The 13,513-nt window shown below is 47.2% G+C and overlaps 1 protein-coding gene and 1 long non-coding RNA gene across 3 annotated transcripts in view; one reads left to right on the top strand and one right to left on the bottom strand.

Moving 5' to 3' along the window:
• LOC103351583 (uncharacterized) overlaps positions 1-13,513 on the bottom strand; it is an 82,029-nt gene that overhangs the window by 33,688 nt on the left and 34,828 nt on the right. The window lies entirely within an intron of this gene.
• LRRC37A (leucine rich repeat containing 37A) overlaps positions 1-13,513 on the top strand; it is a 49,104-nt gene that overhangs the window by 13,028 nt on the left and 22,563 nt on the right. Inside the window, exons 4-5 of the mRNA XM_008271590.4 lie at positions 2,975-3,046; positions 3,599-3,679. Coding sequence (XP_008269812.3) covers positions 2,975-3,046; positions 3,599-3,679 — 153 coding nt within the window. The remainder of the gene's footprint in view (positions 1-2,974; positions 3,047-3,598; positions 3,680-13,513) is intronic.

The raw sequence follows: 13,513 nt of genomic DNA, 5'->3' as shown, positions 1-13,513 counted from the left end.
AGGTGCATCAGCAAGGAGCTAGATGGGAAATGGAGCAGCCAGGATGCAAAGCACGAACTGGTGCGTATATGGGATGCCGGCACTGCAGGCGGCCCCTTAACCCTCTATGCCACAGTACAGTGCCGGTCCCACAAATACAGTCTTCTTTCAAATGTACAAAGCTTAAGGAAAATAGGTAGAAAGAGCCTTACATGACACAATAGTCTTTTGAGTGATCAAACCTTCTAGGCCTTAAGGGGACAACCACTTCTGAAGTGGCCATCCTGGGCACCTTTGCCATCCAAATCGTATAGACACGGTCTGGAGAAAAACAAACGATATAATTGCTCAACAGAGTAGGCCATTCATTGCTTCAAATAGGAAATCCTTTGTAAGCTAATTGCTTTATGGTAGCATATATACATTCTCATCACTTTTTAAAATGCCAATCAATTTTTAAAAGCTGAAAGAGGGGCCACATCCTAATGGGATTCACTGCTCCTGCTTCCCTGCCCACCCCCTGGCAAAGCTTTAAAAGGACCTGTTCCTGAACACGTGGCTCGCTCTCTCTTCGAATCCTGATCTCTCTGTCTGCCTCTTGATCTCTTACTCTCTCTTCTCCCCCTTTTCCTTCTCTGCTCCTTCCCTCTGGTCTGTTGGGTTTCCCCTAATAAACTCTTTCCCTTAAAAAAGAAAGAAAGAGGGGCCAGCGTCACGGCATTGTGGGTGCTATCTGTGACACCAGAATCCTATATGGGCTCTGGTTCAAGTCCTGGCTGCTCCATTTCCAATCCAGCTCCCTGCTAATGCACTTGGGAAAGCAGTGGAAGATGGCCCAAGTCCTTAGGCACCTGCACTCATGTAGGAGACCTGGAAGAAGCTCCTAGCTCCTGGCTTTGGATCCGCCCAGCTCTGGCCATTGCGACCATTTGGGGATTGAACCATCGGATGGAAGATATTTTAAAAAGCCAAAAGAAAATGCCACCCACTTTGCTTAGTACTGGAGTCAAAGAAATGAGTAAGGCAGGGTTCTTACCCTTCTAGGAACTCATGATCTTGCAGGGGAGATACACACTTGAATCAAACCATGATCCAACAAGCTCTAAGTAGATGACCAAATGCTGCAGAGGGGCCATGGAGTAACCAGACCACATTCCTTTAAAAATAGTTACTTTTCCCTTCTTCTACTCATTCTTTAACTATTCACTTACTTCATAAATATCTGAATTTGCTCTATCTCCATGAGCCAGTTTTAAACATGGTAAGCAACACGAATGAGCAAGGCCAAGTCCATGCTTTCAAGAAGTTTATGATTTGAACAAGTGGGAGACAAAAGTGACAGTGTTAAAAAGAAATGGGTATGGACACCATGCATACATTGTTTCTGGAGTAGAGAGGAGAAGAGACTTTAAGATGGATCAGGGAAGACATTGGCAGAGCAATGCTGGCTGGACAGGGCTTTGAAGTGCCACTGGGTATCATCAGAAACAGATCTTGCGGAGAATGTTCTAAGCTTGCAGAAGGAGAGTGGGAGGCAGGCAGAACACAGGACAGTATCTGAGGAACGCCACGAGTATCTAGAGCACAAGGGAGAAAGTAGGAGCTCGAAGCCACGGCTCCCAGGGCTTTGAATGCCAAGGAGCCAGCGTGGGGAGCCACGTTGTCACAGCAGTGCTTCTGAACCTAGTCAGAGTCACCTGGAGGGCTCGTTAGACCTTCCGTCACGGCTGCTGGCTGAGCTGGTCTGGAGCAGGGCTGAGGATGTACGTCCTCAGTGCCTAGGTGACGCGGTCTTTGAGAACCACGTCAGGAGAGTTCAAAAGGAGAGACTAGGAATGGAGACTCCAGCAGAGGGAGGCCAGTTGCAGCCAGCGGGGTGAAAAGTGAGAGAGGAGCTGGAATCCCTGGGAATACGGTCATGGTGGGTGGTTTTTTGTTGTTGTTGTTGTTGTTGTTTTTGTTTGTTTTGTTTGTTTGTTTTGACAGGCAGAGTGGATAGTGAGAGAGAGAGACAGAGAGAAAGGTCTTCCTTTTTCTTCCTTTTTTTTTTGCCATTGGTTCACCCTCCAATGGCTGGCGCGCTGCGGCTGGCGCACTGCGCTGATCCGAAGCCAGGAGCCAGGTGCTTATCCTGGTCTCCCATGGGGTGCAGGGCCCAAGCACTTGGGCCATGCTCCACTGCACTCCCGGGCCACAGCAGAGAGCTGGCCTGGAAGAGGGGCAACCGGGACAGAATCTGGCGCCCCGACCGGGACTAGAACCCGGTGTGCCGGCGCTGCTAGGTGGAGGATTAGCCTAGTGAGCCGTGGCGCCGGCCTAAGGTGGGTGTTTTCAAATAAGAAGCCAGTTCCATGTCGTTTCCTACTATTCTCCCACTGTACAACTGAAAAAACTGCTGTCATAAATATCAAGGCAACATGAAGCCAGAAAAGAAATTCTATTAATGACAGAAAGTATAATTCTGAATTAGTTCAAACAACTCCTGTATTAATTTGAAGACTAATTTCCTTTCAAGTCACTTGAACCCTCTCTTTTATTTCCTGTGGTACTTAACTAGATTAGAAAAACAGAACCAAACCAGGAATGTAGAAAATGAGAATATTCCTTTCAATATTAGAAATTACAGATAGAGGTAAAAACTTTGAGCTCATATCTTGAATTTGATGAGACTATGAAAGGTCATCTAATCATTTCTCCTACTATCAGGAAAGTTTGCCTTCAAAATCTATCAAGAGCTATAGCTGTGTATTTTATTTGTGATGACCGTGAAAATTTAGGAAATTTAGAAATTTAACAGGAAATTTAGAAAATTTAGAAATTTCCTGCTAAGGAAAGGTTGTAGGCAGGGTTAGGGGCTCTGGAAGGTTCAAACACAGGTCCGAAGATGTAATTTAAAACTGCATACTCAATACTATCAAATATAAATTCTATTCATTCCTACTGAGTAGCGATCTAACAGCTAATCAAGGCAATATTTCCCTTTTCCTTGTCCTAGGGACTTATCCTGCAATAAGATACAGTCTATTGAAAGACGTACATTTGAGTCACTCCCTTTTTTGCAGTTTCTGTAAGTTGTCATTTCATAATATTTGGAATTATGATAAATCTTAATTGTAACCTTAATTGTAGAAAGTTACTAAGATTATCTAGCACATCCTTTCGGTCTCCAGCAGAGAGAGTATGAGACACTCAGGTCAGAGTGGTCATCACAGAGCAGCGCGCTCACTGCTCTGATTCTGCACCCGCGTGGTGTCCGGCAGCTGTGTACACGCTGCTGGCATCCAGTGGGCCGAGGCTGGGCGCTCCTCAGCCTCCTACCACGTACAGGACAAACCCCACCACGCAGAATCATCCGGCCCGAAACGCCAGCGATGCTTCAGTGGTGAAACCCTGCTCTGGAGACCCACCCATCACCCAGCACTAGTACCTGCTGAGCTTGATTTGCTGTATCTAATTCCCTGCATGTGTAAACGGGAGAATATAAGTCATACGCCAGTGTTTTCCAACTGAATTTCTTCAGTGTGTGGGTGCTGTTTCATCTATATGAATTAGAACCACTGCTGCAGGAGGAATGTTCTGAAAGAGTAACTTCCTTCTTGATTTGTGTCTTTCTTTATAGAAATCTCGGTTGCAATCTCCTCACAGAGCTGAACTTTGGGACCTTTCAGGCGTGGCACGGAATGCAGTTTTTGCACAAGGTGTAAGTGAAACAGAAGATAAACACGTAGTAAAGAGCTGTTCATGTGTACAAACCTACACACCGACACTTAGCTGAGTGTAAGCCTGCATAAACTGGGAAATATGCCTCAAGATCCATTCTTCTTCTTCTTCTTTTTTTTTTTTTTCCAAATAAGGAAACCAAGGAACAAAGAGGCTGAGAAGCTGGTCTGGCAGATGGCATGCTCTGCTTTCCCTAGTGCTGATCTTGGGCTTGGGCAAGAGAAGGCACCAAGCAAGTAGCACTCCCATTAGCACTGCACGAGAGCCCCGCGAGGCTGCTCGATACCCACGGCCCCGGAAATGCCACTTCTGAATTTAACTTTGACTGCTGCTCACTCTGGGGAGCAAAAGGTGCCGGCACTTTCTCAGTGTCTGTTTCTTTCAAACAATAAAGCAGAAAGAATGACTGAAAATTCAACACAGAGCACTTCTCTCCCCAGTCACCCAGATCAGTTTTTTTCCTAAGAGGTATTTATCTCTGAAGTTATGAATGATCTGTGGGCAGTAGGAACCCTTGAAGCAGGCAAAGGTAGTGTTTAGGTAAAGCTGTGGTATGAGAAGTGACACATTGCTGTAGCCTGATTCCACGTTTTGACAACACCTCAACAAAAAGTGGGGCTTTTATTCCCTTTCAGCTCAACAATTCTGTGATGGTCATGGCCTTACGGGGGGTGGATTTTAGATTCAAGGTAAAGACTCTCCTCTAAGCCTGACTTGGGAAAAGAGTATCCACCTGTCCTGTGGTTCAGAAACCCAACTTCACAGTTCATTTTGGGTTCGAGGGAGGGGTTCAGAAGTCTGGATGTGAACTGACAGTTTCTGCAGATCCTGGCTGTGTGGCCTCCTCTCTCCCCTCACTCATTTGAGGGAGCGTAACTTGGGGATGAATGTGGAGAGTTTGTTTTTCCTTTGTCCGCTCACCAGAGAGCTTCCTCCCTAGACCCCTCCACCAAGAGGTTTGGTGGTACCAACAGAAATGGCTTCAACTCACCATCCAAACCAAGTAGTCCACAGCACAGTCCTTCTTAAGGATCCGAGTTTCACTATGGTTATGTGTAGGCAACACAGGTGGAAAAACCCATGGAAGCACAGGGCATAAAAAGTGATGAATCACTCAAAGCCACTCACTGAGTGCCAGGTGCTGCGCTAAGCACTGGACGCACACATTGGGACAGAAGCTTTGTTTGCAAGACCGTTTCATACCAGAAGGAGGAGGACTGGATGTTGATGGGAGAACAGGTGAGAGCCACGCTAGCATCCGTACAGCAGGCTCAAAGAGAGGGGCAAAGTAGGAGCAGGTGCGTTAGGGATGATGCGCAGTAGAGGAGGCGCCAGTTTGTTTATCTCGGGTTTCCGTGTTCATCTTAAGCAAAAGACAGAGGCATTTGCTTCACAGAGCTAGCTGCTGCAGGAAACTAATTCCTATATCACGTGATCTGGATGTAACTAGCAGTTGCTTTCAAAGATTGGCACAATGGTCTCAATACACCACGTGTATGTTGGGGGCTGGTCTCCTTTCTTTGGGGTCCCATAATGTATTAAAGCTAATTTGCTTAGGAAACATTTGCCATTGTGATATACAAGTCTATCGCCTCGCTCCTCAAAGGCCATTGTCCAGGAAGATGCCAGTGATCTTAGGACCAATATGACTGGGGTTTCATAAGTTGAAACAACACTTTCCCTGCTTTGCAAAAGGCCTAAAAAGTCCAGCTGAGGTGGATTCGCTGTGAGTTGAGTGGAGCCTAAGCTTCAAGGCTCTGCACTTGCAGAGGCCTCCTCCAAGGTCCTGGGAGGGGCCGTAGCAATTTTTATACTCATAATTTTGCCATGTTTTATTACAGATTTCCCACATTAGATAAGGTTCAGGCCCAGCAAACTCTGTCTTTGCTCCCATGTCATGTACTTGCAGCCCCGTACGTCCCCTCTGGAATGACACCTGTGTTACTGACAGACGCTGATTGTACAGTGAGCAGTGTGGCGGCTCAGTCTGTCGTGAATCTGAAATCCACGTCAAAGACGGGCCCAGAGCTTCCTGGTGACGGGCCATCCTGAATCGTCATAATAATCAAATCTCAGCCGAATTCTAGAATGAACTATGTTATGGAAAACCAGCAGTGGTTGATAATTATAAATGTTAACTGGACTCTCTCTTTAGGCCTCCCCTTCATTCACCTACATGAGTCCAGACTGATGGCTTACTGTTTAAAAAATCCTCTGTCACTTCGTTGGTTTTAGAAGTGATTTTAGAAGTGAAGGCCTCTACTGCGTAGAGAGGCAATGCCTCATTCAGACCAAGCACATCGCACACTGGCTTGTCTGCAGTCCATCAATCTTGTGCCAAGAATGTGAGCACTAAGAGCGAGCGAGAGGAAAAAAACAAGAGTGAAGTACTAGAGAACTGGGATAATTTGGGGGAAGGATAACAGCAAACCTGTAAAGTTATTTTGGCTACTTAATGCTTTACCATCATTCTTTTTTTTTTTTTTTTTTTTTTTTTTTGACAGGCAGAGTTGTCAGTGAGAGAGAGAGAGACAGACAGAAAGGTCTTCCTTTGCCGTTGGTTCATCCTACAATGGCCGCCGCGGCCGGCGCGTTGCGGCCAGCACACCGTGCTGATCCGAAGGCAGGAGCCAGGTGCTTCTCCTGGTCTCCCATGGGGTGCAGGGCCCAAGCACTTGGGCCATCCTCCACTGCACACCCTGGCCACAGCAGAGAGCTGGCCTGGAAGAGGGGCAACCGGGACAGAATCCGGCGCCCCGACCACGACTAGAACCCAGTGTGCCGGCGCCGCAAGGTGGAGGATTAGCCTAGTGAGCCGCAGTGTCGGCCTACCATCATTCTTATGGCTGAGGAAAGTGGGAAGCAGAGAGGTAGAGGCGGAGGAGCCTACTTGCACAATGGCCACTGGTGATCTTAGAGGTTTTAGTGCCGGGAAAAAAAAAGAAAGATGTTCAAAGTTCAATCTGAGAAACCATGCCTAAGCAGGCATGTGATATATTCTTTTATTCCATTACACATATTAAATATTAACTAGTGTCATAAGTTTATGCTCTAAAAATATCTGGAGGAATGTATTAGAATAGGGGAGATCACAGGCAAGAATAAGCTATGTGGCTCTCAGCCCCACACTGACCCTGGCCCCACGGAAGTCTCTTCTTTTCCCACTCCCCGCATGACTTTTTCTGGCACCTGTGCTTTATGTATTACAGACTTTTTTAAAAAGATTTATGTATTTATTTGAGAGATAGAGTTACAGACAGAGAGAGGGAGAGACAGAGAGAAAGGTCTTCCATCTGCTGGTTCACTCGCAAATGGCTGCAACAGCAGGAGCTGGGCAGATCCAAAGCCAAGAGCCAGGAGCTTCAACCAGATCTCCCACTTGGGCCATCTTCTACTGCTTTCCCAGGCCATAGCAGAGAGCTGGATCAGAAGTGGGGCAGCCGGGACTTGAACCAGCGCTCATTTGGGATGCTGGCACTGCAGGCGGCAGCTTGGCCCACTGCGCCATAGTGCTGGCCCCTATTACAACTCTGTCGCTCCCCGTCTTCATGGGGGAATGACACAGGACCCTGCGCTGTTCTTTCGTCTGTTCGGCCCTCCCCGGGTTTGCTGCTGGTTCTTCCCGGGTTGGCTACTGTCCCTTCCACCTCCGTGGAAGGGCAGTTCCCCCTGCCACATTCCCCACTTCCGCAGGGGAGCGGCACACCGCCGGCCGGCTCTCTCGGGGGCTGCACAGGCGTTCCCCTTAGATGTTCCTCGTGCATGCCGTCTCTCTCCTCCTTTATAGTCCTCCTCCGCCAATCCTAACTCGGCTGCCCACACGCCGAGTATGCTGCTCTCCAATCAGGAGCAAGTCCTACAGTTTATTGGCTGAACTGGAGGCAGCTGTGTAGAAACTGTTTTCTTCTCTCCCAGCGCCATATTGTGGGAGAGCAGATGCATAGAATAAGTCTTAATTCCAGTAACAGTCTAGTCCGGGTTGTTCCCCACAGATCCCCCTTTCTTTTTATTTTTTTGGCGTTGATACGCGCCTGTCTTCGGTGTCCCGCGGCACACACTCTGCTCTGCTTGCTAGAGTTGCCACAGGTTCTTACAAGTCCTATCAATCAGGCAAACCGAATTCGGGTCCTCTCTTCGCCATGTTGTGAGGAGGTTTTTAGGCGCTGATGCGTGCCTGTGTTCGGTGCCCTGCAGCGCATGCTCTGCTCTGCCTGCAGGGGCTTACAAGCCCTAACAATCAGGCAAACCGAATCCAAGCCTTCTCATTGCCGTATTGTGGGGGAGACTTATTAGTGTTGGTTCGTGCCTATCTTCGGTGACCTGCAGCTCATACTCTGGTCGAGCTGCCTGCTGGTGCTTACCGCCTTAATCAGGCAGACCGAATCCAAGCCTTCTAATTGCGGTATTGTGGGGAGGCCTTACTGATGTTAATTCGTGCCTGTCTTCGGTGACCTGCAGCGCATAAGCTGCTAGCCGCCCGCAGGTGCTCACCGCCTCCCTAATCAGGCAGACCGAATCCAAGCTTTCTTATTGCCATGTTGAGGGGAGGCCTTTCTATTTCTCTATTTCTCTATCTCCGGGCATTCCTATTTCTCCCATTTTACTTCTATCTTCCAGCATTCCTATTTCTCTCATTTTACTTCTAAACTTCTGTTTCTCTTATCCCCGCTGCTTCCCGGTGCCCGCCCCGAGGCCGCTTCTCGGCGGCTTTCCGGCTCTGAGCCGCTTCAGCCCGCGCCTCTCTCATCTGCGCGGCTTCGCGGCTCTGCGCGGCTTCCCGGCGCCTCGCCCCGCCGGCGGGCTCCCGGCTCTGCGCGGCTCGGCTTCGCGCGCACACTCTGCGGTCTCCACGCCCCTTCGCATCTGAACCACGGCCTCGCGCCAGCCCCGCGTTCCCTATCTATTCACGCCCCGTGCTCTCTCTGCACGCGGTGGCTTCCGCGAATGTTTCCGCCACCACCGGCATTCAGTCCAAGTTCCCCGGACTAACCTGGCGAATTTCAACCTGGCGGCCCACGTCTCTGCCTCTGGTTCCAGATCTTCGCCTCTTGCTCCCCGGGGTGACTTGAAGAATTCCAAGGTGGCTTATGTCTCCGCCTCGGCCTGCACTCGCGGCTTCATCCTCCCTAACATTTTTCTCTACCCGGTATGTTTCCTTAAGTTTTCTTCCAACAATATTCCTCTCATTTCTCCTGGCTACTCCCCACAGTCCGTATCCGAGTCCAAGCCTCCTCCAGGTTTCACTTTCGCTTTCAATCTCCTAGCTTCCCCGCCATAGTCCGCATCCCAGTCTATGAAAGCTTTCACTTTCGCTTTCAATCCTAACTTCTTTCCCACAGTCCATATCCGAGTCTATGCCTAGGCTTTCAATAGCTTCTTCCGGCACCTAGGCTCTTTGCTAGTCTCTCTCTCCGGTATTTTCCCACTTCTTCCCGTTTCTTCCCTCCTAAGTTTCCTATCCATCCTAGGTTTCCTATCCGAGTCACGGCACCATTATGTCGCTCCCCGTCTTCGTGGGGGAACGACACAGGACCCTGCGCTGTTCTTTCGTCTGTTCGGCCCTCCCCGGGTTTGCTGCTGGTTCTTCCCGGGTTGGCTACTATCCCTTCCACCTCTGTGGAAGGGCGGTTCCCCCTGGCCACATTCCCCACTTCCGCAGGGGAGCGGCACACCGCCGGCCGGCTCTCTCGGGGGCTGCACAGGCGTTCCCCTTAGATGTTCCTCGTGCATGCCGTCTCTCTCCTCCTTTATAGTCCTCCTCCGCCAATCCTAACTCGGCTGCCCACACGCCGAGTACGCTGCTCTCCAATCAGGAGCAAGTCCTACAGTTTATTGGCTGAACTGGAGGCAGCTGTGTAGAAACTGTTTTCTTCTCTCCCAGCGCCATATTGTGGGAGAGCAGATGCATAGAATAAGTCTTAATTCCAGTAACAGTCTAGTCCGGGTTGTTCCCCACACAACTCTTCTTAAATTGAGATAAAATCCACATGCTCTAAAATGCATCAGTATAAAGAGTACAGTTCAGTGGTGGTTAGTGCATTCAGAAGGCTGTGCAACAATCTGCATTATCTGGTTCCAGAACATTTTTATCACCCCAGAAAGAGGCACTGTGCCAGGAAGCCGTCACTGCCTGTCTCTCCCTCCACCCCGGCCCGGGGAACCACTGATCTGCTTTTTGTTCCTTTGGAATTGCCTGTTCTGGATATTTCATATAAATGCGTCACACAGTATGTGGCCTTCTGTGCCTGGCTTCTTTCACATAGCATGTTGTTTTCGAGGTTCATCCATGCTGTAACACACACCAGTGCTTTGTCCCTTCACGCTCGGTAATTCTCAGTGGTGCAGAGGGACCACGATACCGGCTCACCCAGTCATCATCTAACAGACGTGTGTTAGTTCCACGTCGGTGCTATCATGCACAATGCTGCTATGAGCATGCATGTGCACGTTTTTTGTGCAGTTGTGTTTTTATTCTTGAGTGTGTCCTAGGAGTCACACTGCGGGCTCATATGGTAACTCTGTGATCAACTTACTTGAGGAACCACCCATCTCTTTTCCACACTGGTTGCACTGTTTGACATTCCCACTTGTCAAGTAGTAAAGTTCCAATTTCTTCATGTCTTTGTCAACATTTGTCATCGTATGTCTTTTTGATTATAGCCATCCTAGTGAGTGGCTGAAGTAGTATCTCGTTGTGGTTTTGATTTGCATTCTCCTAATGACTTAAGACGTTGAGCATATTTTTATGGGCATGTTGGTCATTTATATCTTATTTAAATAAATGTTAATTCAAATCCTTTTTCCAATTTAAAATTGATCTATTGGCCGGCACCGCGGCTCACTAGGCTAATCCTCCGCCTTGCGGCGCCGGCACACCAGGTTCTAGTCCCGGTCAGGGCGCCAGATTCTGTCCCGGTTGCCCCTCTTCCAGGCCAGCTCTCTGCTGTGGCCAGGGAGTGCAGTGGAGGATGGCCCAGGTGCTTGGGCCTTGCACCCCATGGGAGACCAGGAAAAGCACCTGGCTCCTGGCTTCGGATCAGCGTGGTGCGCCGGCCGCAGCACGCCGGCCGTGGCAGCCACTGGAGGGTGAACCAACGGCAAAAGGAAGATCTTTCTCTCTGTCTCTCTCTCTCTCTGTCCACTCTGCCTGTCAAAAAAAAATTGATCTATTTGCCTTTTTATTAAGTTGTAAAAGTTCGTTATATATTCTGGACATTCTGGATTCTAGACCCTCATCAGATACATGATTTACAAATATTTCTCCATACTGTGTTATCTTTTTACCTGCTTTTAAAAATTAATTTTAATTTTATTTAAAAGGCAGAGAGACATAGAGAGTGAGAGAGACAGAGAGAACTTCTATCTGCTGGTTCACTCTTGTAAAGCCTGCAACAGCCAGGACTGGGCAAGGCTTATCCTGGGAGCACCGAGAACTCAGTCCAGGTCTCCCGTGTGGCAGCAGGGACCTAGATACTTGAGCCACCCCCTGCTGCCTCCCAAGGTGCACACCAGAAGGAAGCTGGATTGGAAGCAGAGTAGCCAGGACTTCGACTCGGCACTCTGATGTTGGATGTGGGCATCCCAAGCAGCAACTCAACTGCTGTGCCAGCACCTGCCCCCATTTTCTTGACAGTGTCCTTTGATGCACAAACATTTTTAATTTTGACAAAATCCAATTTATTTTTTCTTTGATTGCTTATACAATTAATGACATATCTAAGAAACCATTGCCTAATACAAGGCCATGAGCATTTACTCCTGAGTTTTTATAGTTTCAGCTTTTACACAGAGGTATTTTATATGTTTTGAGCTTATTTTTATACATGTATAAGGTATAGGGGCCAAACTTCATTATTTTACATGCTGATATCCAGTTGTCCCAGCACTATTTTCATGCCCTTGTCAAAAATCAATTGGTCATAAGTGTGAGGGTTTATTTTTAGACTATCAAGTCTATTCCATTGATTTATATGTCGATCCTTACTCCAGTACCATACATACTGTGATTGCTGTAGATTTGAATTGTGTTTTCTTGTGGGCTTTTGTTTTTTTCTTTAGAGACAGAGAAGAGAATGCTCATCTGCTGGTTTGATCCTCAAATGCTCACAATAGCCAGGACTGGGCCAGGCCAAAACTGGGATCAGGAAATTCAATCCAGGTCTCCCACACGGGTAGCAGGAACCCAATTACTTGAACCATCACTATTGGCTCCCAGAGTCTGCATTAACAGGAAGCTGAAGTCAGCAGCCAGAGCCAGACATCAAACCCAGGCACTGGATATGGGATGCAGGCATTTTAACCAGCATCTTAACTGGCAGGCTAAATGCTTGCCTCCGGGCTTTGAAATTGGGAAGTTTGAGTTCTATCACTTTGTCCTTTTTAAACATTGTTTTGGCTATTCTGGGTCCCTTGAATTATCATAGGAATCTGTCAATTTATGTAAAGAAGCCAGCTTAGATTCTGATAGGAAAAGTGCTGAAACCATAGATAAATTTGGAGGACAGTCCCTTCTTAACAGTACCGTTTTCTGATCCATAGACACAGGCTGTTCTTCCATTTTCTTAGATCTTCTTTAAGTTTGTTCAACAACATGTTGAAGTTTCAGTCTTAACTTTTTGGTTAAATGTATTCCTAAGTATTTTCCTTTTTGAGACTACTGTACATGACATTGTTTTCTTAATATTATTTTCATAACAGATAATTGGTAGTCTATAGAAATTCAACTTATTTTTGCATACTGATCTTGTGTCCTGCAACATTACTGAAATCATGTGTTAGCTCTAATAGTTTTTCCCTTGAGTATGGATTCGTCATAGTTTTCTATACATAAGACGAATACGTCATCTGCAGATATACTTTTACTTCCTTCTTTCCTATATGGATGTCTTTTTCTCTCCACCTAAATTCCCAGCTAGAATCTCACTGAATAGAAGTGGTAAGAGAGGACTTCCTTGCCTTGTTCTTGATCTTAGGAGAAAATCTTTCAGTCTTCACAATTCAGTATGATGTTAGCCATGGGTTTTTCACTGCTGCTCTCCATTTGATCCTAATTTAATGATGTTTTTATAGTGAAAGCATATTGTATCTTTTAAATGCTTTTACTACATGTATTGAGATGATCATGTTTCTTTATTTTTTCTATTAATACAGCATATACAATGATTGATTTTTATTTGTTCAACCAACTTCACATTTGTGTTGGTGATAGTCTATAGTCTTTCTTAACACTTTGTTGAATTCGATTTGCTGAATTTGTTGAGGACTTCGGCATCTGTATTCATAAGAGATACTGACCTGTAATTTTTCTTTTCTTGTTATATCTTTGTCTGATTTTGGTATCGCAGTAAAACCAGCTTCACAGAGTGAGTTAGGAAATGTTCTGTCTTCCTCTATGTTTTGGAAGATTTCATGAAGGACTTTAACTATTTCACCGATTTCACCAGTGAGAAGGCATTTCGTCTTGAGCTTTTCTTTGTGGGAAGTTTTTTGATTACTAAATGAATCACTTTTTTTTTTTTTAATTTGACAGATAGAGTTAGTGAGAGAGAGAGAGAGACAGAGAGAAAGGTCTTTCTTCCGTTGGTTCACCCCTCAAATGGCCACCACAGCCGGAGCTATGCCGATCTGAAGCCAGGAGCCAGATGCTTCCTCCTGGTCTCCCATGCGGGTGCAGGGCCCAAGCACCTGGGCCATCCTCCACTGCCTTCCCAGGCCACAGCAGAGAGCTGGACTGGAAGAGGAGCAGCCGGGACTAAAACCCGGTGCCCAAATGGGATGCTGGAGCTGCAGGCAGAGGATTAACCAAGTGAACCCG

Source organism: Oryctolagus cuniculus, chromosome 17 (assembly GCF_964237555.1).
Source record: "Oryctolagus cuniculus chromosome 17, mOryCun1.1, whole genome shotgun sequence".
NCBI lineage: Eukaryota > Metazoa > Chordata > Mammalia > Lagomorpha > Leporidae > Oryctolagus > Oryctolagus cuniculus.
The sequence above is the reverse complement of the archived record's forward strand: the minus strand, read 5'-3'. Positions and strand labels throughout refer to the sequence as shown.